This window comes from Leptidea sinapis, chromosome 36 (assembly GCF_905404315.1).
Source record: "Leptidea sinapis chromosome 36, ilLepSina1.1, whole genome shotgun sequence".
NCBI classification, from domain to species: domain Eukaryota; kingdom Metazoa; phylum Arthropoda; class Insecta; order Lepidoptera; family Pieridae; genus Leptidea; species Leptidea sinapis.
This window is the reverse complement of record NC_066300.1, coordinates 2,855,846-2,883,208: the sequence shown is the minus strand read 5'-3', so window position 1 is coordinate 2,883,208 and position 27,363 is coordinate 2,855,846. Positions and strand designations below refer to the sequence as shown.

Below are 27,363 nucleotides of genomic sequence, written 5' to 3'. Positions count from 1 at the left end.
AAGTCATACAGTCCAACGTTGAATATTTTTTAGTAATAAATAAGAATGTTATAATTTTATTTGAAGTGTTTACAAACACTTGGAAAAAGTATTGGTCATTAAAAGAAGTGATGAAGAATACGGAAATCTCTATATAAGGCAAGAGAAAAGTATTCAACTCTTGCATACTGCCTAGCCTTACCTATGGCTGTCAGACCTGGGCCTTACCCAAAAACAACTAACTAAGTTAAAAGTTTGCCAAAATTCAATAGATCGAAGTGTAGTTGGGGTAAAGCGCCAAGACAAAGTGCGATTGGATCATATCAAAGGAAAAACTAAGTTCGAACGCATAAAGAAAACAATACGCACATTAAAATAGAGATGGGTAGCCACCTTATGAGGGAGGAAACACCAAAATGGACTAGAGCAGTAACTGAATAAACGAACGGAGATAAGAGGAATAGAGGAAGATAATTCTTTCGGTGGGAAAATGAACTGGAACAGATAGGAGGACCGCAATGGACTAGTTAGAATAACAAGGAACCGGAAAGAATGGTAGACCCTGGAGGAGGTCTTTGTCGAAGGACAAACAGTGAACAGAAATAGGACACAGACGGTTTTAAGTATACTGCGCATAATTAACAATTATTATAGTTATGTAAGTTAAGTAGTTAAGTAATTAAAATGGATTATATTGTGTGTACTAGTTATTAAGTAAATATTAATAATTTGTTACCTGTAATAAAGGTTTTATTATGAATGTGACAGGTTCTCTCTGGAATGTGGGGCAACAAGGAGATTTGGTATTTTTATTATTTCATACGATACCCCAGATGACACGGTTTACTCAATTCATAATTCGGATCGCCGTTTCTTGCATAAACACCATGTTCTTTATTATTTAAATATCTACCAATGTACAGTTTTCAGAATTTTACTTATAGGTACTTGTAGGATAAGGCGGTATTACTTACCAAGTTTTATAGTTCTATGTATACGGAAAATACCTAATAAATTTTGATTCTTGTGAGAGTATCGAAATATACGTTTTTTGTGGCATAACCCGTCATATCATTTTTCTACGTTAACTTAGAGGTTTGATTCCTTCACAGCTTCAAGAGACTATAGACTAGAGTATATCGTTTTAGAGTATATTATTTGAACTCGATACCTTGCGTTCACGAGATTTGAGGCACGGAACCCTAAAATATATTAATTAATAAACACCTTTATAACTTACTCATTACAACACAACGTCCGAAAAATTGGCCGGCAATAATTAGTTTATTATAATAAAACCAATGATAATGTACACTTTATATGAGGTAAACGATTTTGTGCTGTATGTTGTCCGCTCTATATCAAAATATATCTGCTTTAATCAGTTGACAGTTTCTAAAGGGTGTTTTTTGCTTTATACAGTTTGACGGCGCATGTAAAATTATAAACTTTGTACGACGATGATGTGAATGTCACATGGAGAACTTTATTATCTTATATTGAGCCAACTACGGGACAGAGGGGTCAGTACAAGTATAACGGATGAGGACAGTTATCTACAAGTCATTGACAGTTAGGTACAAGAGATTGTTAAACTCGTACGACGCCTGGACTCATCAGCATTCGATGATGTCTTACCTTCTACAATTACTACAGCTGGTCATCACAATCAATGTGAAACTAATACAATATATGGCAATTGTTTTTATTTATGGAATAGGAGGACAAACGAGCGTACGGGTCACCTGATGTTAAGTGATCACCGCCGCCCACATTCTCTTGCAACACCAGAGGAATCACAAGAGCGTGGCCGGCCTTTAAGGAAGTTGTACGCGCTTTTTTTGAAGGTACCCATGTCGTATCGTCCCGGAAACACCGCACAAGGAAGCTCATTCCACAGCTTTGTAGTACGTGGAAGAAAGCTCCTTGAAAACCGCACTGTGGAGGACCGCCACACATCCAGATGGTGGGGATGATATCCTAACTTGTGTATGTTGGAGGTGTCCAACATATCATTGATATGCAGAAGAAACAGCGTGGGAGATAGCACACAGACTTGGGGCACTCCAGCGTTCACGGGCTTAGGATTCGAGCAAAAACCGTCAACAACGACTTGTATGCTGCGCCCAGTGAGGAAGCTGGAGGTCCACTTGCAAAAGCTCTAGGGAAGCCCAAATGATGGAAGTTTTGAGAGGAGCGCCTTGTGCCATACACGATCAAAGGCCTTCGCTATATCCAGGCTAACTGCCAGGCCTTCCCCCTTGCTTTCAATAGCCGCTGCCCATTTATGTGTTAGGTACACCAGAAGGTCACCCGCCGACCGTCCATGGCAAAAGCCGTACTGTCGGTCGTTGATCAACTGGTGACCCTCTAGGTATACTAAAAGCTGGTAAGGTATACTAAATTGTGGTAAGTATTGTCCTCTAAAGAAGTTAATTAAATTAAAATCATACGAAATGAACGGGAATGCAGAGGTTATAGCTTGTCGGCGACGTGTTTGTCTGTCCCTGACTATGAGGTAGTAAGTAGGTAGTTATGAGGAAGTAGTAACTTAAAAACTGATTTTAGACTGATAGCAAACCTAAAGGAGGTGTAGATAAGTGTGATCATGCTCTTCCGGTACTGACGCTTCATAAGATATATAACAGGGCTTTTAGGGTAAATGTATACACTTAAATTATTAAACACTTTTATTTTAGTAAAATTCCATTCGCTCTTCAGGCATTATAGATGCTTTTTTATATCTTGTAGGAAAGCTAGTTGGCACGAGTTAAATTGGGATATTGGTTAGAGGTTAGGCCCGGCGAGCTAATCCAGGTGTACACTGCTGAGTGCCGCCTGCGTCTGCGTCTGGCTTGCTTATGTGTCAAGAGGCGTTGTGGAAGAGAAGAACCCACATCAAGAAGCATCGCGAGCGCCGAGCACCGTCACCCTACTGTGCTATGTACTCTGGTGACTGGTGAGCGTGGATATTGGTGACTAGTGGCTATGGCCAGCCAGTATGTGCCGGGAGAGGGACGCGTGCGCACGTGTTAGAAGCGCGCGTGTGTGAGTGAGTGTGTGTTGTACCGGTGAGACGTTAGTGTGTGCGGAGCTCGTGTGCCGACTGCTGTAAGTATCGGACCGCGGTCCGCGACATATTTCATGAAACGCACACACTTAGTATGCCTATAACTATAGTTTTAAGTGTCTAAGTATGCAGTATATTTTAATTAATAACGTTAGCAAGCTGTAAGTAGAGTTAATCGGAGGGGCTAATCTCTGCAAGCATTGCTAGGATTTGAAAAATCATTTTTTAATGTCATAGTCGAACTCATAGGGAAGGAATGTCATTACGCTAAAGGATAGGTATATCCGAGCTTTTAGACTCAAATCCTCTCGGCTCTCGAACGAGTCCGGATCTTATTTTGATAAGATAGAATATAACAATAAAACTACATATTAACTACTGTCAAAAAAGTCTGTAATCTTTACGAAAACGACATCTAAATCAGATCAACTTAAAAGTCCGGAATTTTATCGAAAAGTCCGGCTTTTCAAATTACTTGATGAGGTTGAGGTCCTATCTGCTCTGGGATGATGCTGTAGATAGAACATGAACTATCTTCTATCTACAGCATTGACTAGGTAATGACTGTTTACGCTTAATTATTTTTCTATTCTATTTTAATATTGCTAAAATATTTATTTATTATTTTTAATGTTAATATTTAGTTATACTATAGTTATAAAGGTAATGGAACTGGAAGCGGAATCATCTGATATTTGATTTACTTAAAGTATTTCACTTACAGTATTTACTTTCGTTATTGCAATGTTACTTTTAAGTTTTAGTTACTTTGTATGTTTCATGTCAGTTTTATATTATATTAAATACCTTTTGATTAGGTACGCATTTATTTTGAGCATTTCATGACAATTCTAATAAGCCCGAAACACAGCTAGGATATATTGTTTCATTAAAAAGTTCCGATGCCCGTTTGACCAAAAAATCAGTTTGATTGTCCTATGTATGGTCATTAGTACCCTTTGTCGCTTAACTACCTTTTAGCTGCCACTAATGCACCTTTGAAATAAACTGGATGAAATGAGAGAGCGACACACAAACAAATTCATTTATTGGATTTAGCAGTAAGTGTCGAAGTAGTTGAGTATTCGCGATTCGTTATAATTTAGGTATGGATCATGATGATAATCTGAAAATAACGGAAAGTTAGTTAGCAAAGGCCTTAAAAATCTTTTGAGACCTTTTGTTGCGGATGTCCATGGGCGGTTACCTCAACGCTCCCATCCCGTGATCCTCTTGCCCGTTTGCCTCATCTTGTATAAAAAAAAACATCTGAAAATGTCAGAATATGTTATAGCAAGCTAAGAATGTGTAACATACATATAGATACTCTCGTTTATATCATTGCCCTTGCACCACTAGGCCAAACTAGTCTCTAATGGTCAAGTAATATTTTCATGTTTGTGATATTTTTTTTATACAACTTACTTAAATAGTTCAGTAGAAACTGGTGCATAAACAAATATTAACAACATGCAGCTGAATGCAAGCTAATTTTTCCCTGATTGCTTCTTGTTGCAAACTAAGAAAGCATGAATAGCTGACGTGCAATAAATAGATTTTTAGCCCAACGAGCGTTACATAGCTGAGCGCGATCGATCAATCCCGTTCAATACCCATAAGATAATGTGCTGAGCGCGTCTCAAGAAGTTTCCACTTCAGTATGTATCAAATGGAGGTATTGCAAAAACAAAAGTCCAACAAAACATTTAATGTAAAAACTCTCAGATTAAGAGATAGAGCCAACCCTAGGCTTCGTTCGCAGGGCTCATAGTGCTTTTAGATACGTGACATTAAATTTAAATCTAAATCTAATCAATTGATTTATTCATTTATACAAATGATTTAAGTTTTCTTTAGTGTTAATTCCGCCAATATTTGTTTTTAAAAAATAATTCGACACATGTTTCGCCTCTACACGAGGCATCCTCAGGACGTGTTGTCTCGCCAAAATGGCACAAGACTGCGCAGAGCACAAATATTGGCGGAATTAACACTAAAAAAAACTTAAATCATATGTATAATTATGGATTTCCGCAAAGTAACGGCTAATTCAATAAATTTTCTTATTCATTTATGTCAAAATCTCAATCAAATTAATGACACAAATGAACGTCAATTGGTTTACATTTTACCCTTTACCACCACTTCGGAAACGTTTGAGCTTAAATAAAATGAAATGGCAAGAAACTCATTGCCACTTTTTAAAATCAATATACAGTAGAGTAACACAACAACACAATTCGTTAGTTATGCTTAGCAAGATAAAGAAGACCACAAATATAATCGGGTCTCGAAATTGAGAGATTGGCAATTCCGCGGCCATATAAAAGACTGCACCAAATCAGTTTCGAAAAATCTAGGATTCATAAATAGAGCAAAGCAATACTGCAGGACTCTCTAAAATCCCAGCTCTCCATGTCCACATATGTAGTATTGCCTTGCTCTATTTATGACTCTCTGGTCTGATGCACCCCAGTATTAGCTCCAACTATTCAGTATTCAGCTGTGAACCGGGTGTCCAGTGCTCTGACAACGGCTAGACACTGAACACTTGGCGTTGCGTAGAGACATCGGTTCAGTATGTTCATCAAGGGGAGTGTTCCGAAGAGATGTTTGATTCCTGTCCTGATTCTTGTTGCCAATTTCTAACTTCGCATGTGTAATAATTACAATATTTTGGCAAAATATAGCATGCTGTATTGCGCGGTGTATGCGACATACCTTAAAAGCAGGACACGTTCTCTGATTTTTCTGTTAAAGAATATGGGCAGCGTTGATAATTTACCATCAGATTACGCGTAATATAAATAAGGAATTGGGAAGGTCCTAAAATGAACCCTGTGGAACTCATTTCAACGATTGATCCAATACCTTTTGTAATCTAAAGTCCAAGTAAAAAATAAAATCATCATGCCTAATGCTATATATCAGACAGTATACCTATCATCAGATCAGTATCATTCGATTTCAGGACACTTTCGAGTGACACGATCCACGTGCTCAATGACGTTCTATACATAGTGCTAATAATATTTGCTGTTGCTTTTTTTAATGTGCCATAATATCATTATAAATGGCATAACATCTAGATAGACAGTCGCAAATGAGTGTGTAATTGTGGTGGCAAGTGACAGGTGACAATTGTAGTGAAGCAACGGTAACCTTTCGATGGTATTTCGAGCGAACTATTTGCGTCTTGGCGAACAAAAATATACCACGCACACACACGCACTACCTACGCAGGCAAGCCCTTCATGTATACAAACATCGCGAGCGGCAAGCGGCCAACGGCAACCCATTTGTGCGCAGCTAGCATTTGAATACAATAGACAAGTAATGACCACGAGATCAAAGAGAACAACTGAATCACTCTGAGTACTCCGCAGTCCACAGCGCAGGAGAAAAGCTTCAAAGCCATCAACATTGCGCGGGCGGCAACAGAAGCGGCTCTACATTTACTGTCTAAACAAACATTTGCGTTTACTTCTTTGTTCACGTATACGTCCATTAAGATGTTGTGCAACTGTTTATGGACTGGCGGACTCCGACTACAGACGATCACGTCTCTGACACTCGGCGAACACACAGATATTTGCGCAGATTTGGTGGTCTGAGCACTGTGCTCTGTGTTATGTGTGATGTGAAAATAATCACCGCAACGCGGACGTCTGCACTCCGGCGGAGTTCACGTTTTTTAGAAGATATGGACAAACTATCGAGTGGGTCTGCTGCTGGTGAACGACCAGCGTCGCCCGTCAGACAGCCCGACAAATAAAAGGCATAAAAGGCATTTATTTTCTCAAAATTGACTCCTTTACAATTATTTTTAATGTCATTTCTAATATACTACATACTACTACCGCTTCGGAAAAAAAATGGCACTCTTAGAGAGAAGAAGCGGCCCAAAAAACTCTCCCAGCATTCTTTCTCATGATACCCCATCATAACTAGCTGGAGCACCGCAAACAGGGAGATTCTTGCATAGCGGATCGTCGAAGTTATGAGGAGTATGAGAGTTCACCCTTATTGTGGAAGAACGAACGCTATACGCCCAGTTGGCGGGGGCTAAAATTATCAATTTTAAGAGCTATACATATTTAATTTGTAGGTACTACTTTATGCGGGATGTACGATGCGGGATTTGAACCCGCGCCTCTCGGATTACATCCCAGCACATTATGGAATCCCAGAAGTCTGGGATTCAATATCACGTTATTATCAAAGATGGATGTCACTTTAAGAATATCAAAGAGTTTTCCAGATCATGATATTTGCGATAGTGCGCGTGAAGCGAAGTCTCTACGGCCGCCAAGTGTCATCTTTCACGGAGTACTGGATTGCTGACAAATTAAAAGCCCTGCTTTATAAGTGATTGAACTTGTAGAGATAAACTGAGCTGCACCAAACCACAGATAAGAACAATATCCAACATGTGTCCCCACTCGCGTCTGTGTGCGATGTTTACACTGGCCCGAACTATTTACAAATACTTAATTTATATACTTACCTGTATCCTATAATTTATACTTTAAGTCTCTAAACTCTTTAAGGCTCGAAAATTTGAGATTCGCCTGTATATTTGCGGATGCGGTAATATTTTCGAATTGATACCAGGAATGGTTAACGACTAAATCTCTTACTTCTGCGGGTTAAATTTTAATGTAGCCTATTTAGCGAACTTGACTCAGCAAAGACCGTCTGCAGTCATCGTCGTTTTCCCAAAGAGAGCTCCATAGTGTCAGTTGGACATCTGTTCTCAGCATATTACGTATTGAACAAGCATATTTACGCAGAAAAAATTTTTTGTGTCAGTTAAAGAAGAAAAGAACCTGTACTAACCGAAAATGTTAGTGAATTAAATTAAAACCTTATTTCTTACCAAAACAAACGACACAGTGTGCATAACACAGCGTGTGCTGAATAAACAATCTAACTAATACAGATTAAACGCAGATTAACGTTGACTCCGCGTGCTAACTGTATCTATCTTACATCAAAACACGGCTTCGCTACTTGAAGCACTCTGTTTTGCTAATAAATATTGGATACGATGTCTAACAATGTTGACTTCCTGTTTTGCTGTCGTTGTCTCTGAAGACGGTCGTACGTTTACTCGTGCCGTGGAGAATTATACTGACACGGTGTCTTCATCAGAGTTATCATTGTTCATTCTTAGTGCATTATTCAGTGATCTTTCATTCGCTTTCAATCAAATGTCGGACTGAACTTCTAACTGCGGCCATTTGACGTCTGTAAGATAAAAAGCGAAAAGCTTTGTTGAGCTGAGAGTGAAGGTCAGAAAGTTACCTTCTTATCATTAGGTGACCCGTATGCTCGCTGTAGAATACATATTATATTTTTCTTCAAAAATAAATTAATTTAAAAAGAAAGGAAGTTATACAAATTTGGCGCCAGTCGTTGGCGCGTGTTGTATGATGACGTCACTCCATGCGCCACACGTGTTCCCCGTCCTGTGAACGTAGCGGCTCGTACAGATAACAGCGCGGAGAGTGGCTGTGTCATATGACACATGGCCAGAGCGGGCCCGAGCCTGTCAACAGTCGCACTCACTATCGGTCGTTTATATTAAAGCTAGCACTGGTGGCATGACCCTTACCTATAACATTCACTACAATCACTAAAGTGGCATTACTTTATATTAAGATAAAAAATTATTTGTTCAATGTTTCAGTTTTCAATTACAGGACGTATCGTTGTCGCTGGTCATATCTCACACGGTTGTAAAATCAATTTCATCACGTCAACCATCTGGTATGCGGTGGGGCCTTCATGTCTATATTTATCTGGAATAAATGTTTAAAACCATGTGTATATTTTCAGGACGAAGGCGCTAAAAGTGATGGGGTGCAAACAGACTCCGTGGTCATTCCCGCCGCTCCTTCTGGGAGTGAGGGTGGAGGTACACTAAGCGATAGTTGTGAACTTTACCGTAGCTGGCGGTGTGTGGATACTATAGTGTGGGTGTGGGTGTGGGTGCAGCGGTGATGGTGTGGGCGGCGCCGTTGGTGCAGCTGATGCTTCTAGTGCTATCGTCACTGGCCGGTAAGTTGCTCCACACGATCCATTGTACCCTTATGTGTAATGCCGTTGCTGGGTGGAGGATCGCTCCACGATTCATCATATTTCGTATACTGTTTTATAGTATGTGTGTACCCTTGGTAAGCAGACGTGAAGCGCTACGTGATCCCCATATTTATTTACGACTAGCTGACCCGGCTAACTTCGTACTTCCTCAATCGATAAATAAAAGATCTAAACTTTTGTATGGAATAAACTTAAAACAAACAAAAGGAATCCTTTTTTTATAAAAGCAAATAAAAAAATGCTCGGTATGAATTAAATTTTATTGTTATTTTCGATTAATTACACATGATGTTGTTTACTTACAAAACAGAGTTTTCCAGATATACTGGCTATTTATAAGGTTTCAATTTGATATTGACAGACATACACAATTATTATATAGTATGTTTATCAATTTAAAGCTTTCTGAAAAGCTTTTAGAATTAGTGTCAATATTCTAAGGATCAACTATATTTTTTGTTTTGTTTAGTGGTGCGGTTAGGTCAGAAATTTTATTTTTTGAAAAAACTTATAAGATTTATCAATCTACATTAAAATAATCTGATAGATAGTTGACAACTGTAGTTAATCTTCCAACTATAGTTACCTAAAATTAAGTTTAATTGTACCTCCTGAGAAAGTTAGAAAGATATAAAAATTCTAATTAGTTATTACTTTTAAACTATTATTTTAATTTGATTTCTGAACGACGGGGGACACATCAAAGAAAAAAATAATATAATAATAAATTAAGAGCATTTTCATATTTATTCACCTTTTAAACCTTCTCTGGACTTTCACAAATAATTCAAGACCAAAATTATCTTAATCGGTCCAGCCGTTCTCGACTTTTAGAGGCACTAACGAACAGCAATTCATTTTTATATATTTAGATATGAATCACAAATTCTCCAGTGTTGATATTTAGACCAATAATTTCATTCGTGATATATCTAGATTTATTATATATTATAATGTGACCCGTGACATTAAAATGTCAATAAAACCATTCCGTTAAATTGTAAGATATGAAGTCAATTGACAATATACCGTTTATTTATAAGTACCTGGACGACCAAGCCCGGCTCAGATTTTTAAGAAGGTACAAAAATCAACAAAAATAACTAATAGGACATCTAGATTCGAACCGGGGTCCTCTGCTTTCCGGATCACCCAATGTCCCATCCGAGTATAATCTTGTATATAGTGGCGAAATTTACCTTTATATTCTAATGTTATTGTATCAGTTTCACATTAAAACACGGGTAAAACTATATTTTTAAAAATTTCTCGCCCCCGAAACTACCTGTATACTAAATTTCACTAAAATCGTTGGGGCCGTTCCCGAGATTCAGATCCCCCTTATTCATAATAGTCTGTTAACTTAAAGCATTGCTAATTCTCACTCTATCTTCTTCTATTGACCTAATTCAGAATGAGAAAAAACACTCCTAAGCGGCTGCTTAAAGCTAGCAGAACATTATGAATAAGGGGGTATATATACAAGTATTGCTTGTTTGAAGATATAAGATATCACTAGTGAAATTATATCACGGCTTTGACAATATACCTACGACATTTATAAACTGAAGTTAAACATTCGAAACTCGATTGAAACGACACACGCACACTGACGCAGGTTTCAAGAAGGCCCTAAACGGACATCGCAGTGCTGTTAGTTGCGTGCTGTGTTGAGAATTTTTGTACGTAGTTTTCTTATTGTTTTAGCAATTATATATAATGTGCTTATGATGCGTGTTAGTCGGACCTACCTACTGGCCAGTGGGAATCCCTAAGTATCATTTACTTGTTGATAACTTTAATTATAATAACTTTCTTATTTCCCATCAAACTCGCGCGGATACGTCACGCAAGTCAACACACTCGTATGTGCGTGTACTGTGAAACACTTTAATATCCGTGTCCAGTCCTTCACCAAACTAGTCCGTCCTTCACCAAATAAAAAAAATTTAAAGAAAAAAAAAACACACAAACAATTCTATTGAAAGAAACACAATATTTAAATTGGTTGCGATGCGTCATCGACTAACGTCCTCGCAATATTTATTATATTCTCTGATCCGTATTTCAGAAGGTGACTGTAATCAACGAACCCACGTGTATTGTTGTCACTGTCTTCATAACTGTGCCTGAAAGAGACAACAAAACGTTTGATAGAAGATGGCGCATTGAGACGTTTACTGCATTAAGGAAATAGGTGTTCGGAACGGTGTCTAGCAGATTGCCGATCGAATGTTTGACAAGTAATAAAAATAAAAATCAATAGAAGCTGTTTAATTTATAGTCTTTTCAAACTTAGTATTTCATTGTTATATTTGTACTCTAGTCTATCAACAACACAAAGAGCCATGGTACGGATTGTAAATCGAAAATTGAGACACAAAGAGAGTTGAACGGATATAAGAAACCAACAAAGTTAGTTGATGTTCTATAACACAGCAAAAGACCGAAATGGAGATAGCTCCATTTCGGTCAAATCAATCGGCAAATATGTGTAGAGATGGCACGATAAAATTTTAAAAACAGCAGAAAAAATTTGGACTGACAATGTGAGAGAATTATGAGGAGAAATGGAAGAGCTCTTAATTTTATGAAAAGGTACAAATACCTCAACTCACACTGTGTTGTACGAGATACAAGTCCAGTGTGAGTTTGGGTCACGTGAAGGTAGGTGAAAGGTTTGACCTATTAATCGACTGAAAGAAGCAGTTCACAACTGCTGCATTTTTATAACGTACAACTCCCGAGCCGGTGCTTTTGCCACATACGGTAAAGACCGGCGACAGTAATGCCTCAAATTGAATCGTCATTGCCACCATTCCAAAACAAGGTCGCGATCTATCTTCAGCGTACAAATACATTAATATAAATAGCTGTGAATAAGACGCCACATTTTCGTTTAAAAAATTTTCATCCATAGCCTCTGGTAATAAACAGATTAAAAAGTTTTAGCTCCCTCAGCGATATGAAGAAACAGGCAAGGTGACAGAAATTTGTAGAGATATAATAAGATAAGCAAGTATATTAATTGTTTACAAACATAATACCGACAGCAGGCTGACGTGATTACTGTTTAGCTTTAGCAGATGACGCTGTTCATGACAATGAACAAAACTATTCTTGAAATTCCTCTGGTGTTACCGAAGTATATTTGACCTGAGCGATCGTTCGTTTCCATTTGACAAAAAATAATCAATTGGTTTACAAAGAAGTATTTTATGATTATAAAATTACCTACGTCGATAACCATTAAAATTCAAATATTTAAATCAATATTGGAGCCTACAATGATTTATTGACGATCAGAACTGTCAGTATATTCTAAGATATTTCTGGGATTTCTATTCTATAAGAGCGCATAAGCTCATTTATAAGGTTACAGTCATTGGTAATAGATTTGTTTTGAAATCGATAGCTAAAAGTTATAATTAAGGCTGGGGACCGAGCCAACGGCCTTGACGAATCGGCCGGAGCTAGGTTATCTCTTTTAAATAATCACAAGATCGCCATAGTTTTAATTCATAATTAGAAGCATTTTTAATTTATTGCAAACATAATACAATTTTCTATACAAAAACAACAAAAATATGTCATGTTAAATGGTATTGGTAAACAGTTAATAATTTTTCATACAATTTTAATCTAGATTGAATGATTAGCATGGCTGCAACTGTAAGAGTTGGTACTTTGATGATATTTTTTCGCAATTCTAATCTATTAAAGATTGATTTGTAAAGAAAAAGTGAATTTTCTTCTCATATTCTGTAGAAATATAATTATTTTTTGTACTTAAGTATAAAAGCTTTATATAAACTGTTAAGAAATGGATTCAATTATGCGCTATTTTGGCGATTTTTAGGGATAGCGGCCTTAAGTAAATATTTACGCCCTTATTCATAATGGTCCGCTACCTTAAAACAGCCGCTAAGGAGAGTTTTTTCTCATTCTGATTTAGGTCAATAGAAGAAGACAGAGTGAGAATTAGCAATGCTTTAAGTTAGCAGACTATTATGAATAAGGGGGTTATTATTTAGTACGGACATTGACTGCGGCCGGACTTTTAACTTAATGATTCTTGGAGCTGGACTTGCGACGTACAGTTGTAAGTGCCGAACATAGTGAGGGCTGAGGAGGGAGAGGCGGGCCACGTGCACAGCACTCCTATCCAACTCATTAATAATCCGGAAAGTGGGGCGCTTCGCTACCCAAACGACTTTATTTAATGGTGCGCAAGCGAAGGAGAGCTGCCAACTATTTATAATTATTTTCTACGAGCGGCTAATTTGTTTTGAATATTTGAAATTACTTTATTTCGAGAGCACGGTACATACAAACATTTAAATATAAAGGTAACGCTACATGATCGGACCGCTATCAGCCATAAGTCCGTCAGCTAAATGCAACGTGTTGAGGATGGATTTCGATTTTCATGGGAGTGTGGACCTGGGTCGCGTTGGTCAGCTTTGCGTTAGATGAAGATGCTTTTTACGAGTACCATTTCATAAAACATCTGATAAACGTGGAAAAATCTAAACACTTGCTGGTTGTATACGTGTTTCCTATAGTATATAATATCATTCTTATAGTATTAGCCAGTCATCTGTTATTTGGAAATTGGCAAAGAAGGTTACTTAATCCTGAAAGCAACTGCGACACTTTCAACTGTGAGGTTCACCGTTCGTGGTTAGAATATCCTTTAACCAGAAAAACCGTGAAATCAAATTTTCTTATAATTTGACCACTTGATGTAACGTGAAAACAGCTTTGTGATTTTCAAGCGTCAGTGGCGTAATAGATTGAACCGTTGACTCTCACCACCGAGCCCCCGGTTCAATTCTCCTCCACCACGTACCAATAGGTGTTCGGTTATCGAATTTATAATATGTGCGATACTTTATAAGGTTGGCAAGGCTCTTTTGATTCCTCTGGTGATGCAAGAGAGTATGGGCTGAGATCACATACCATCAGGTGACCTTTATGTTCATTTGGCCTCCTCTTCTATTAAAAAAAAATAAAAACTACTATCAGTGTCAGTATTGTCGACCGCCGTCGGACAAATCTAATCTTCGTAGTAATGACATTCTCTACACATGTATAGACATATCATTCGCAGTTTGATAGAATACCGGCAAGTGTGCATAAGGATACAATGTAAGCACAGTTTTCTCCTGACTCGTGTGTCAACTGTCTCTGGCCGAATCTAAATGAATGTTTTACATTGTTGCTCATTGTACAAGAGTATTTTAATAACTGGAGTAAATGCGGCAATGTATGTCGAAGCTTATTATGGTGTAATTTGTGGCATGTTGAATATTTCGACTTTGTCTTGTCAACATCATTAATCTATACTAATATATAAAGCTGCAGTGTTTGTTTGTTTGTTTGAACGCGCTAATCTCTGGTACTACTGGTCCGATTTGAATGATTCTTTCAGTGTTGGGTAGTCCATTTATCGAGGAAGGCTATAGGCTATGTTTTTTTTTCAAAATTAGGGATCCGTAATAAAATTGCTATTTTGTAACACAAGGTGTAATATCGAAACCTATTTTTGCGTGCGCTGTAAAAACTATTGACAATAGAACAAAATGATGTACAGGCTATAATATAGGCAATATTTTATTACTTATAAAACTATCGCGTAAATTATACTTTATATGGCAAAACAACGTTTGCCGGGTCAGCTAGTTGTCTATATGTGTGTAGAACGTCATTGGTCATTGGTTAGTACTTAGTAATGCATCACGCAGTTGACTTCTTACATAATATAATATATCAGTGACTTTGTCTGTGGAGGTGGTGTTGTCACTAAGGTGAACTCCATCACAAATGACCATTATTGACAATGACGAGCGGGCGATGTCGATGAATCACAAGTCGGTGCGGTCGCGGCTGACAGCTGCTCGTTCGCGGGCACACGTGGCCGGAGTGCCAGCGAGCTTCCGTCCGCGGAGTGCGCTCCACAAATAAACACATCCGTTAAAATAAAAGCATTTGGCACTGGAACTGAGGTGACATACCGAACGGAAATTATAATATTTTGATTGAAAAGTATGCTGCTGGCCTCTGTGGGATGTTTCTTTATATCGGTGAGTCACACACACGCTGGAGCGCGGCTCGCGAGCGTGCGCACGCTTATAACCTTAACACATCGTCGTACTCGGTACGGTCCGGACGGTTATAATAATAAATTTGTGCGATGAACAACGCGACAAACCATCGAATATGGTCAGCTACTAGATCGCGTCCTGAGGTTCTACCGTACCAAATCCGATCATGTGCTTAGGCTATTATACAGCGGTCCCTGCCGATGGTAAGCCAATTGGACACGATCATCTCCGTTCAGCGTCACGTGTATGTCAACGTCTCTCGAACGAGTCCGCTTCCCTGCTGGTGGGGTTTAACCTCAGAACGGACTTCAGAAGGCACTACGTAACTTGTCACCACCGCTCGAGTTGTATTTCAACACTGGCACGATCCGAGAGTGTTACCGGTCGTACACCACATTGACGAGTCGCGGCCGCCTCTGAGGTGAGTTAATCAGTCTGGTGCTGCACGAGATAGATCCTGTATACCTCGCTGAGGATGGCTCATCGTTGAAAACTTTTACAAAATCCGTGACCGTTTGCATAACTCTCCAAATTATTAACAGTAATCAGCTGCAACAAAAGTAGTCCGGACACCGACCCACTGCAAAGGGTTACAATATGTATTTGATGTCTATATAGCTATATAGATGTATAACATTATTGTTTAGCAACTCGTTCAAATATGGTGGAATTTTACACTTTACACACACAGCAAGTCAGATACTCCATTCTCATTGTTATCCTCGCTACAGCTACTTACATAAGGATCCACGACCCCCCACTAAGCCCCCCCGCGCGTCTACTTTCCAAACAAAGGGTAACACGACACGTTGCAGCTGCGCACCGATTTCGGGGCCCGAGCCCGTATATCGCCACCATTGTCGAGTGTTATGTCAATATGTTGTTTAATCAGAGCATCAGAGCGATTCTCCTCCGCACACAAGTAAAGCACGACGCACGCTCCTCCAAATACTATTTTTATGGTATACAGGCTATCTCATACATTCGCGTCAACTGGTCGCATCAATGTCCTGCAAAGCTGGAGCATATTTGCTGCTTTTGGAAGCACCAATTGAAGTCATTGCCGAAAGAAATTTTCCTGAAGGGGGCCTCCGATCATTTGAGTGCGAAGTATTCTTGTCTTGCTCTTTTGTTGTTGCCCAGCATCATTGAAGTCAGTTTTGTTAATCCTAGATCACAAATATACTTACTAGAACCAGATTACTTCGGAGCAAGTTGATGGTCTCTTAGATCTCGGTGTTGGACTTTGTTGCAGCTGCTGTGCGTGATCGAACTGATCCCCGTGGCTGGGAAATGGTTAAGTAAAAACTGGTACCAGTATATACTTCTGCGACATTCAAAGGTGATGACAATGCAAACCGTTATTTTGGATTGATCACAGGAGCGTTTTATTTAATTCATAACGAGTTAGGGTAGCATGATGAAAAGTATCATCATCATCAGCCGGAAGACGTCCACTGCTGGACAAAGGCCTCCCCCAAAGATTTCCTCAACGATCGGTCCTGCACTGCCCTAATCCAACGTATTCCGGCGATCTTGACCAGAGCGTCGATCCATCTTTTGGGGGGCCTACCAAAACAGCGTCTTCCGGTACGTGGTCGCCATTCGTGGACTTTACTACCCCAACGGCCATCTGTCCATCGAGCTATGTGCCCTGCCCACTGCCACTTCAGATTCGCAATCATTTGGGCTATGTCGGTAAATTTGGTTGAAGAGAAGTATACAAACTTGACACTTCTTTAGCGTTGCGCACTTTGTTTTGTTATTAAATGAGACTGAGCTGTAACACCTGAAGATACAACGATTGTTCATGTAAAGTCATCTTCAGTCGACTAACGACCACTTTCTACGTAATTCGATATGCCTTTTAAGATTAATTAGAATCCAGCTTTTTGTCATCAGATAGTCAATCCTGAATCTTCATTTTAATATGTCGATCATAATTTCCAAATCCATTCAGTACAGAAAACGCTTGCTCAAATTTAAAATCAATCACATTCATACAAATAAAAATCTAAAAAATCCAATCCGTGATAGATGGTTACGAATAGATGGACTGTCAAAAGTAATAAAAAATGTTCCATAGATCTATTATTAAAATGCCAAAAGTAGGAAATGTATTAAAACATCAGACTCGGCTCATCAATTTAGGATTAGGATCGAATTATATAGAGGTTAGTCGTTATAAGGGTGTGCGGTCACTCAAAGCATAATTTATGACAGTAATTGATACACAATTATGTTGCAACAACTAACTTAACCAATAACAAACATGCTAAAGTACCGGTTAAGCAAAAAATTAATTGCACGGTTTTTATTGTATTTTTAGATGATGTCATAATTTTAATTTTTAACCGTAACTGTCCAATCTTCGTCGGTTAAGCTATTGTTGATGTTAATAGCTAAATAGCGACCTGTCCAAAGCTTCGACTAAATATTTGATATTTCACTTTTCATGTTTAACTTTAGCTATGCCAAGGAAAACGATGTTAAATTTGACTTAAGCTTTATCTATAATATTTTATCCTGTATGATGGAACCGAGCCTAAATATACAAATGATTTAAGTTTTCTTTAGTGTCATCTGGCACGAGACTCAATCAAATTTTGGCGAGACAACACGTCCTGAGGATGCCTCGTGTAAAGGCGAAACACGTGTCGAATTGTTTTAAAAACAAATATTGGCGGAATTAAAACTAAAGAAAACTTAAATCATTTGTATAATTATGGATTTCCGCAAAGTAACGCATAATTCAATAAATTTTCCGAGCCTAAATGTTATTACATTTCGAATATATGAAAAAATATTTGTACTTTTTATTATCAACCTCAACTTGATGAAGTTTTCACTCCTGTCGTACGGTTTTTCATTTTAAATCAAAGTCAAAGTCAAAGTCGAAATATTTTATTGACATAAAATCAAAAGACTGCTCGTCAATGTCAATCACAAAAAATACAATTCAGTTACATACATATTAATTACATAAAAGTTTAAACATATTTTCAAAACAATGCAAACCAGTGAAACAACACAAGGCTGAACCATATAATCCATAAAAAGCAACTATAATACTATTTAATTCCATATTGTAATATCATTTACGTAATCTTCAATACTGTAATAAGCCTTCAACATAAGTCTACGTTTAATAAAAGATTAAAATTTAGTTATTGATAATTCAGATACACTTTTTGGTAATTTATTGTAAAATTTAATACTATCGCATGCAAAAGAATTGTTTATTTTACAGAGCCTAGTAGGGGGTACTATAAGCTTACAGTTATTTCTAGTGTTTAAATTATGTTTGTCGCTTATTTTACTGTATAAATTATAATGTTTATGTACGTGCAGGAGATTGCTATAAATATATTGGCCGTACATGGTCATAAATATGAATATCTTTAAATTTTTCCCTTAGAGATTCTCGTGGGCTCATTTGGTATATGGCACGTACAGCTCTTTTTTGAAGTATGAAGATATTATTGACTTCCGCTGCACTTCCGCTGCACATTACCACTACCCCATAGTATAATTCCATACGACATAACGCTATGAAAATAACTAAAATAGACAATTCTTGCAATATCTATGTTAGTAAGTTCCCGTATCCTTTTTACAGCAAAAGCTGCTGAACTCAATTTACTACTTAAATTGTGTAATATTCTATGTATTCTATTAATATATGATTTCCACTCACATAAAAGATCCCACCAGTCTCCAAAACACGATCTACAGAGTACGTATAACACCTACTGAAATGTTGGCCCTGATGTACTATCCCACCACATAGAGGAAAGGTGTCTACCAACTGTACAGTGTTATAATGTTGATAGTGTGGTGCGTATTTTCGGCGGCCGGGATATCGATTTCAGGTAACCGCTGTGCAGGGACAAAACTAAAATATCGTCCTACCAAATGTACGCATCGTCACTTCGGCGCAGACATCTCATTCTCGACCACATCCCGGCAGCGGTGGACAAACGACCTGAGGGACTGAGCAGTTTCCGACCTTAGAGATTATATACATAATACTAGTTGTCCATCGCTCACTTCGCGTGGCATAACATACACGAAAAGGGACTGAATTAAAGAAAAAATTTCGTAAAATCTGTTCTTAGCTGACCTCTACTCGACGAAAGGACAATTTCTGTCAAAATTCAAGTCTCCGGGTCTTATGGTTTTAGAGATATCGTGATGAGTGAAATCTCTTTTATATAGAAAATATGCTACGCCTACTGAGATAGCTGGTACACCTGTGCTGAATTTTGTGTAAAATATGCAAATGCAAATGTATAGAGACGAATCTTCTCTCTGTATGTCATACACGATCAACAGCCCTCGCAATACCCAGCTCAATTGCCAGGTAGAAGTAAATATAATAAAATCACGCTTGCATAGAATCTAACTTGGAACATTTCCAAATTTAGTTCCTCCCTAAACTATCCAACTCCATAATTCCATTAAATAGTCCATAAATGTCGATTTTACATAAATACCTATAAATAGTTGAAGTAATCGTACGCCATAAGATTTTAACTAAAATGTAACTAAACGTAGTCATTCGAATATAGGTCTTATTGCTATCTAAGTAGGATGAGTGTGGTGTGACGCGGACGTAACGTCGGTATACTTTTATATTGACGGAAACGTTTCGAGATGTTAACCGTAGCTGATTGAAACGAGAAACCAACAGTAAGGTTCCGGATGCCGCCACACCGCGTTGTTCTTGCGCGTGTTCAGAATTACGTGACGAACGCCCGGGAACCGCTATGACACAAAACAATTTCCCACCTTGTTACAACCTTTAATAACATCAACTAAAATGGATGGCTATGCTAAAACCCCGAAATAATTACTACGAATAAACTGAAAACCCCTTAAGTGATATTTTCATTGAGCTGTACTCAGATTGTAGAATAAAAAAACACTACTAAGTTTTCGGTTGACCCGGACAGTGGGCGAGTACCTTTACTTACCTATATTTATCAATCGTATAAATTTATTTAAAGAAAATACAGCTTGAGGTGTTGAAATGTTAATAATTCGAGGTCGACCGCTCACACAAACACACAACATCCGATATTTTGCAACAAATTATTATTACATACTAAAAATATTTACTACTACAACTCGGGAACGTCACACGATCAGAACGTACATACTGTGGAATATCTGACGAAACAAAAAGATAGTGAGACGTACGCTGAATGGCGTAATATTAATTATTTTTATTTTTACTGTCAATTACTGCATGCCAAGTCCTATACTGCAGCTATTATACAAGATGTTTGCAAGCTGGTATATAAGTTAAGGTTCAGAATACTCCAAGGCAATCTTGATGTTGAATGCTTGATCGCAGTAAAGTTAAGAAGTTGAACACAAGGAGTAAATGTAGATCCGCTTTGATCAAATCACAATAAGTTTTAATTGTAATTAATTGTAACACTGCAATCAATCGAGAGTGATTCGACTGCCAGGTTCGTTAGTTATTGAATTTGCACATCAGCACAAGTTTCTCATGTGACCAAATAAGGCGCTAATTCCTCATGTTGAAATATGGCGCCAAATTCCAAAAGATTATCTTTATTGCGATTGCGGCATCCTAGTATATAGTTATTGATATTCCTTGGAATTCAGTACGTGTGAATTTTGTACACTAGATGTAAGTTGATTTAAAGCAGCAGTCTAACACGGAATACGCGCTAAGACTCTCTCGAATGATGGCATTGACACCATCGACTTGTGTTCGCGTGAGTATACCAGATGTACTGCAGAAACGGGGCAGCCCCATTAACATCCTGCATCCGTTGTTTTATTGGACCCGCAGTAACTCTAATGGCAGAAAACACGCAAATAAGGTGTTTTTAAACTAGTTTTATGGTGAAAATATAGCATTTGGAGCTTAAAACACTTATTTATCCTGTTACATATACTCTTAAGTCTAATTTGTAGGCTCCAATACTTGCTGTTGGTTATAGTTAACACTTCAGAGCTATTCTGAACTACGATTTTTCTTTAGAATTAAACAAAGTTTTTTTCGGCATGACGCATTTTTTTAGTACGAAACGCAGAAGAGTTAATTGTTATAGCTTGAACTTTTTTTGTGTAGGTACGTTTATTCAGATTAGTAATCTAATAAATATAACAAGGATTGTAAGCATATAAACTGTTTGCGCCTGATAAAATGTTACAAAATGCTACTATATTAGTTCTACGGTTTTGCTATGTCTTAAAACTTTGTTACATACGGGCGGGCGGACGTTAAATGAACTCATATCGCTGAAGGTCGCTGGCATTTAGTGTCGCCTTAAAACTCTTAAGCGATCGAGCTGTTGATAGAGCACACGATTCCTGATTTCTTAGATGGACACTGGCTCAAATTGCAGGTGTCTCTCAGATCCACATGTAGGAACGATTAAGATGGATAAACGATGCATTTATTTATTTATTTATTTTTTAGTTTAGCAGTTCAGATAAATCCAAATTATGAGGGTTCCAAAACATATTTCTTATAATTGCCAAACTATTGAATTTATCATAATATAATGTAGTTTATCTTATAGTGTAATAACTCAACCTGGATATCATTTCTTTTGAATTGACTCAATCAGAGTGAAGTGCTTTTTGTAATAGTAATAATTTAGTAGCAACAGACCACCGAATTGTATTTAACATGAGATCTTACAAGGGAAGTGTGTTGTATCTTATGCAAAATATTTGATGTAAAAGCGTTAGTGTTACGAAGAAAAAACCCAAGAGTTTTAAAAAGGCTGAAGTCTTTCCATGAAACACCTTCCAAAATACAGAGCTTGCAGTTCAGTGTGTGGGTGAAGTAGACGGAGTAGATGCCTATGTTCTGTCACTGTGTGCCCTGTAGTCACCGCTGGTATTGTCGGCAGGTCCGGGGCCGGGGTTCTCCTCCCGGCAGCGCACGGCTGTGGTGGCACGTGCGGGGGACAGCGCCGCACTACGCTGCTCCGTGCTTAGGCTTCACGATCGCGCGGTGAGTACAGCCACAGAGCAGTATGTAAATATTTTATACAACACACACACAGAGCAGTATCTGCATCTTTATACAATACATACATAGAGCAGTATGTAACAATTTTATACAACACACACACACACATAACACATACAACAAACAATTATTATGACAAGCTGAGAGCTCGATAATGAGTGACCAAGGTTTATTTGTTAATTTGCGTGTGCCGCTCAGAATTTTTGTGTTTTTCAAGAATCCTGAGCGGCACTGCATGGTAATGGGCAAGTCGTATCAATTTCTATTAGATGAACGTCCTGCTCGTCTTGTCCCTTATTTACATAAAATAATATGTATATTATAATACGGGAAGTGGGGCTACAGGACAGAAGATTGGAAGATAAATATCTTCCAATACAAATTGCTGCTTGATCAACACTAACAACAGATATATGAACATTTCCGAAGATAGAGTTTACTACACGTGTCTGTAGCTGTAGCGATCATATGATTCTAAAAGTGATGTTCTAATGTTGGCAGTTCAAGATAAAGATAAAGATAGAAAAATCATTTATTCAATTCATTAACGTACAATAAAGAACTAGACTCCCATCACACTCAAAATTGTCTGAAGCAAAACTCTGCCTTAAAGAATTTCTTGCGCCGCTTCTTCTCTCTCGGAGCGCCATTTGTTTCCGAAGCGGTAGTAGTTTCTAATATATTAGAAATGACATCAAAAATAATTCTAAAGGAATCAATTTTGAGAAAATAAATGCCTTTTATGCCTCCCTGTGTATTAAGCAGAGTTTTCATTCAGTTGTGTTCCGACTGCGCTTTGAATTCAACGCCACGCAATGATAAAGTAGACTGTGTCTTTCGTGAAATACTGTCCAAATAACAGCATATTCAAACTTTAAAATAATGGAGTGTCATATTACAGGTAAGTGCCCCTTTAAATTAACAAAAATATATTTCAATTTCTAAACAAAACTTTCTTGTCTCGTGTTCGCGTCCGAGCTTCTAATGAGCGATTACAAATATTTAGACTAAACATTACTGCCACGTAAGAAGATGGTAAATTCAATGAATGTTTTAATGTTACGTAGGTATAAGTTATGCGTATATACGACGCCGCTCGGACATTTTTTGACGACCTTTTAATAGGCGAATGGTAGTCTAGCTGTTTATTGTACGCCAATGATTAAATTTGGTCAAAATTACACTTATGAATGTCACCAAACAATTTGTTATTTTTTAAAGTGATATCCCTAACTTCTGGTATTAATTATACAAATTAAATTTGCAACCAAAATTTATGAACGATGCGGCACAAACTGAGAGTTGAACAAGATTTACCAAAACTTATGACCCAAGCGTATTCGAACGGTTGGATCAATTGGAAAGAGAAAATTTAGGAGTGGTAGTGCCATGTTGGGTCCTCACGGACACAACCGAATTGGGCCGGCACGCCCGGAGAAATACCACTCCCCCACTCGAAACCGGCGTGAAATAGCGGCTATGCCGCTGTGTTTCGACTGGTGAGTGGGGTATCCGGAGGCCTACACCCCCCCTCCCAAATACAAATGGCAGCACAGACTAAAACGAAACTACTCCAGGACGGTACCAGGCTATGCAGCCCTGGAGAATCCGTCTCTGGGCGTCCACAATTAGGGCCTGTACCTAACAGTGGTTGCCCAGGCTGCCCCGCGTATTCTGGAGGGGGCAAATCTGCGCTGACTCGGGGCAAACAGAGCAGGAGGCTCAAACCACCCTCCTCCACACTCGCTGTGGACTTTTGCAACATCAGGGGGCTTCGCTCAAATTTAAATGCCGTCCACTTTCACCTGGAGACGGCGAAGCCGACCCTGCTCTTTTTAACCGAGACACAGATATCCTCCCTGGCTGATTCATCTTCCCTTTCCTACCCGGGGTATAATTTGGAACACTCCTTTGTGCGCGTGTGCCTTTACGTCAGGGAGGATGTCTGTTCTCGACGCCTGAGTTTTCTTGAAGGACAGGACCTATCCATCATCTGGCTGCGTGTAGACTGCGATGACCATTCGCGAATCTACGCATGCCTGTATAGGTCCCATAGCGGTAACGCAGAGACTGACCGGCTCCTCGAACACATCCAAATGGCTACAGATTCCGTGTTGGAGCAGATCCCCACTGCAGAGATCGTGTTTCTTGGCGATTTTAACGCCCACCACGCCGAATGGCTAGGCTCACGTACCACCGATCATGCAGGGAGATCTGTTCACGTCTTCGCCTTAGCATATGGTCTGACGCAACTGGTTATTGCGCCAACGCGAATCCCAGATGTGCAAGATTATACACCTTCACTGTTGGACCTTCTGTTGACCTCACATCCGGACGGCTACCTAGTTTCCGTTGACCCTCCTCTGGGATCGTCGGACCACTGCCTGATCCGGAGCACCGTGCCGATCACGCGCCCAACACGGCCCCGCTTCTTAGGCTGTCGTCGCGTGTGGCACTATAGGTCAGCAGAGTGGGACGAGATGCGGTGCTTTTTTGCATCCTACCCGTGGAGGCAGATCTATTTTTCGCTGGGAGATCCAGATGCCGCTGGTGATGCTGTTGCTGATGTGGTACTGCAAGGTATGGAACTCTTCATTCCATCCTCCTCTGTGCCGATCGGTGGCAGGTCCCAACCATGGTTTGACCGCTCCTGCAAAATGGCCTCTCGCCGAAAGCAGGAGTGCTATCAGGCTTGGGTCAATGCGGTGGTATCTAAGGATGTGAATTCCAGCGAACTAAAAAAATACTTCAATCATGCCTCAAGGTCATTCAAAAGAGTTATTGCTGACGCGAATTCGAAGCACATTGGCAGATTTGGCGAGAGACTTGCACGCCTTCCCTCGGGAACTCGTGCGTTCTGGTCGCTCGCCAAGGCTGTCCAAGGAAACTTCTGCCAGCCAGCCATTCCGCCACTGCACAGGGATGATGACTCACTGGCCCATGACGCGAAAGAGAAAGCTGATCTCCTGGGCTCCCTCTTCGCGTCCAACTCGACTCTGGATGACCAAGGTGCACCACCACCGCATATTCCGCGGTGCGATTCATATATGACGGAGGTAAAAATACGGCATGGTGCCGTGCCTAAGGCGCTTCTCACCTTGGACATTCACAAATCGAGCGGGCCCGATGGCATTCCCCCGATAGTGCTGCGGACATGTGCTCCGGAACTGGCGCCGGTCCTTACCCGTCTTTTTTCGGCTCTCCTACTCATCAGGCGTAGTCCCGAAATTATGGAAGGCGGCTTTAGTGCACCCCATCCCTAAGAAAGGTGTACGCTCAGATCCGTCCAACTACCGCCCCATTGCCATTACCTCCATTTTCTCCAAAGTAATGGAGTCGATCACCCACCGCCAGCTCTTGGGATACCTAGAGGGGCACCAGCTGATCAGCGACTGCCAGTACGGTTTCCGTCAGGGTCGCTCAGCTGGTGATCTTGTTGCGTACCTCACCCATAAATGGGCGCAAGCGGTTGAGTCGAAGGGAGAGGCGTTGGCGGTGAGTTTGGACATAGCGAAGGTCTTTGATCGGGTGTGGCATAAAGCGCTTATAGCGAAACTGCCATCCTATGGGCTTCCCGAGAAGTTGTGCAAATGGGTCACTAGCTTTTTGGCTGATCGGAGCATCAAGGTTGTTATCAACGGTGCATGCTCCGACTTAAAACCCATAAACTCTGGTGTCCCGCAAGGCTGTGTGCTATCCCCTACGCTGTTTCTTCTGCATGTCAATGATATAATATTGGTGATTTGCAGCAAATCACCAATATTCATTGCTATGCAGACGACAGCACGGGGTATGCTTCCTACACCGGCCGTGCCAACATGTCCCGGGATAGCGTTGACGAGAACCGGATCAAACTTGTGTCTGAAATCGAGACTATGCTTTGCAAAGTCTCGGAATGGGGCCGACAAAATTTAGTCCAATTCAACCCCAAGAAGACACAAGTTTGTGCGTTCACCACTAAAAAGTCTCCCTTTGTCGTATCCCCTCGATTCGAGATCACTCCTCTAACTGCCACAGCCTGTATTGGCATACTTGGCGTCGATATATCGAGCGACGTTCAGTTCCGTGGTCACTTGGAAGAGAAGGCCAAACTGGCCTCTAAAAAGCTTGGTGTACTCAGTAAGGCGAGACAGTACTTCACTAAAAGCCACCGCCTGCAACTTTATAAGGCGCAAATTCGGCCTCACATGGAGTACTGTTGTACTTACCTCTGGGCGGGTGCTCCCCAGTACCAGCTTCTTCCATTTGACCGCATACAACGAAGAGCGGCTCGAATCATCGACGATCAAGTCATCTCCGATCGGCTTGATTCTCTAGCATTGCGTAGAGATGTGGGTTCTCTCTGCATCTTCTACCGCATTTATCACGGGGAGTGCTCAGAGGAGCTGTTTGGGTTGATTCCAGCGGCCGAATTCCACCATCGGACATTACGTGCAAAGTACCATCCGCATCACGTAGACGTCTGGCATTCCACAACCACGCGTTTTCTTCGAAATTTTTTGCCTCGCACAGCCACTTTGTGGAATCAACTACCGGCAGCGATCTTCCCGAACAGATACGACTTAGGGACGAAGAAAAAAGCATACTCCCACCTTAAAGGCCAGCAACGCATTTCTTGACACACCTGCTGTTGCGGATGTCCATGGGCGGTTGCCTCACCTCTCCCCATCCCGTGAGCCTCTTGCCCATTGCCCCCTCTCATATAAAAAAAAAGAGCGTTTGGACGGAACCCGAGGTGTCGCGGGTACGAGTCGCGCATCTTTCATAAATTTTAGTAACAAATTTAATAATTTGTATCTTACCACTACTTTCGGAAATTTGAGCTTTAACAAGTTTTCTTTATTTTGTTCTCGTGTCTATTTTGAGCCGGGGTCGTGACATGATCCACTGTCTCAACTTTATATTTTGTATTTATTTAAAGTCAAAAAAATCTTTATTCACTGTAAAACTTAATAAGTTATTTAGTGCATTCTTTTTATTATATTATTTATCCCTTTCGTGAAATATGGTTGAGGGACACTGACTTGGCTGACCCATGCGTCATGGTCGTAAATGGGCGCTTGTGGTGGCAGGATGATCGT

At 39.7% G+C, this 27,363-nt stretch overlaps 1 protein-coding gene across 1 annotated transcript in view; it reads left to right on the top strand.

Moving 5' to 3' along the window:
• The first annotated feature begins 2,881 nt into the window (after nucleotides 1-2,881).
• The window catches only part of LOC126975569 (uncharacterized), a 35,251-nt gene continuing 10,769 nt past the window's right edge, over nucleotides 2,882-27,363 (top strand). The window contains exons 1-3 of the mRNA XM_050823514.1: nucleotides 2,882-3,090; nucleotides 8,891-9,112; nucleotides 22,161-22,264. Coding sequence (XP_050679471.1) covers nucleotides 9,055-9,112; nucleotides 22,161-22,264 — 162 coding nt within the window. The 5' untranslated portion in view covers nucleotides 2,882-3,090; nucleotides 8,891-9,054. The remainder of the gene's footprint in view (nucleotides 3,091-8,890; nucleotides 9,113-22,160; nucleotides 22,265-27,363) is intronic.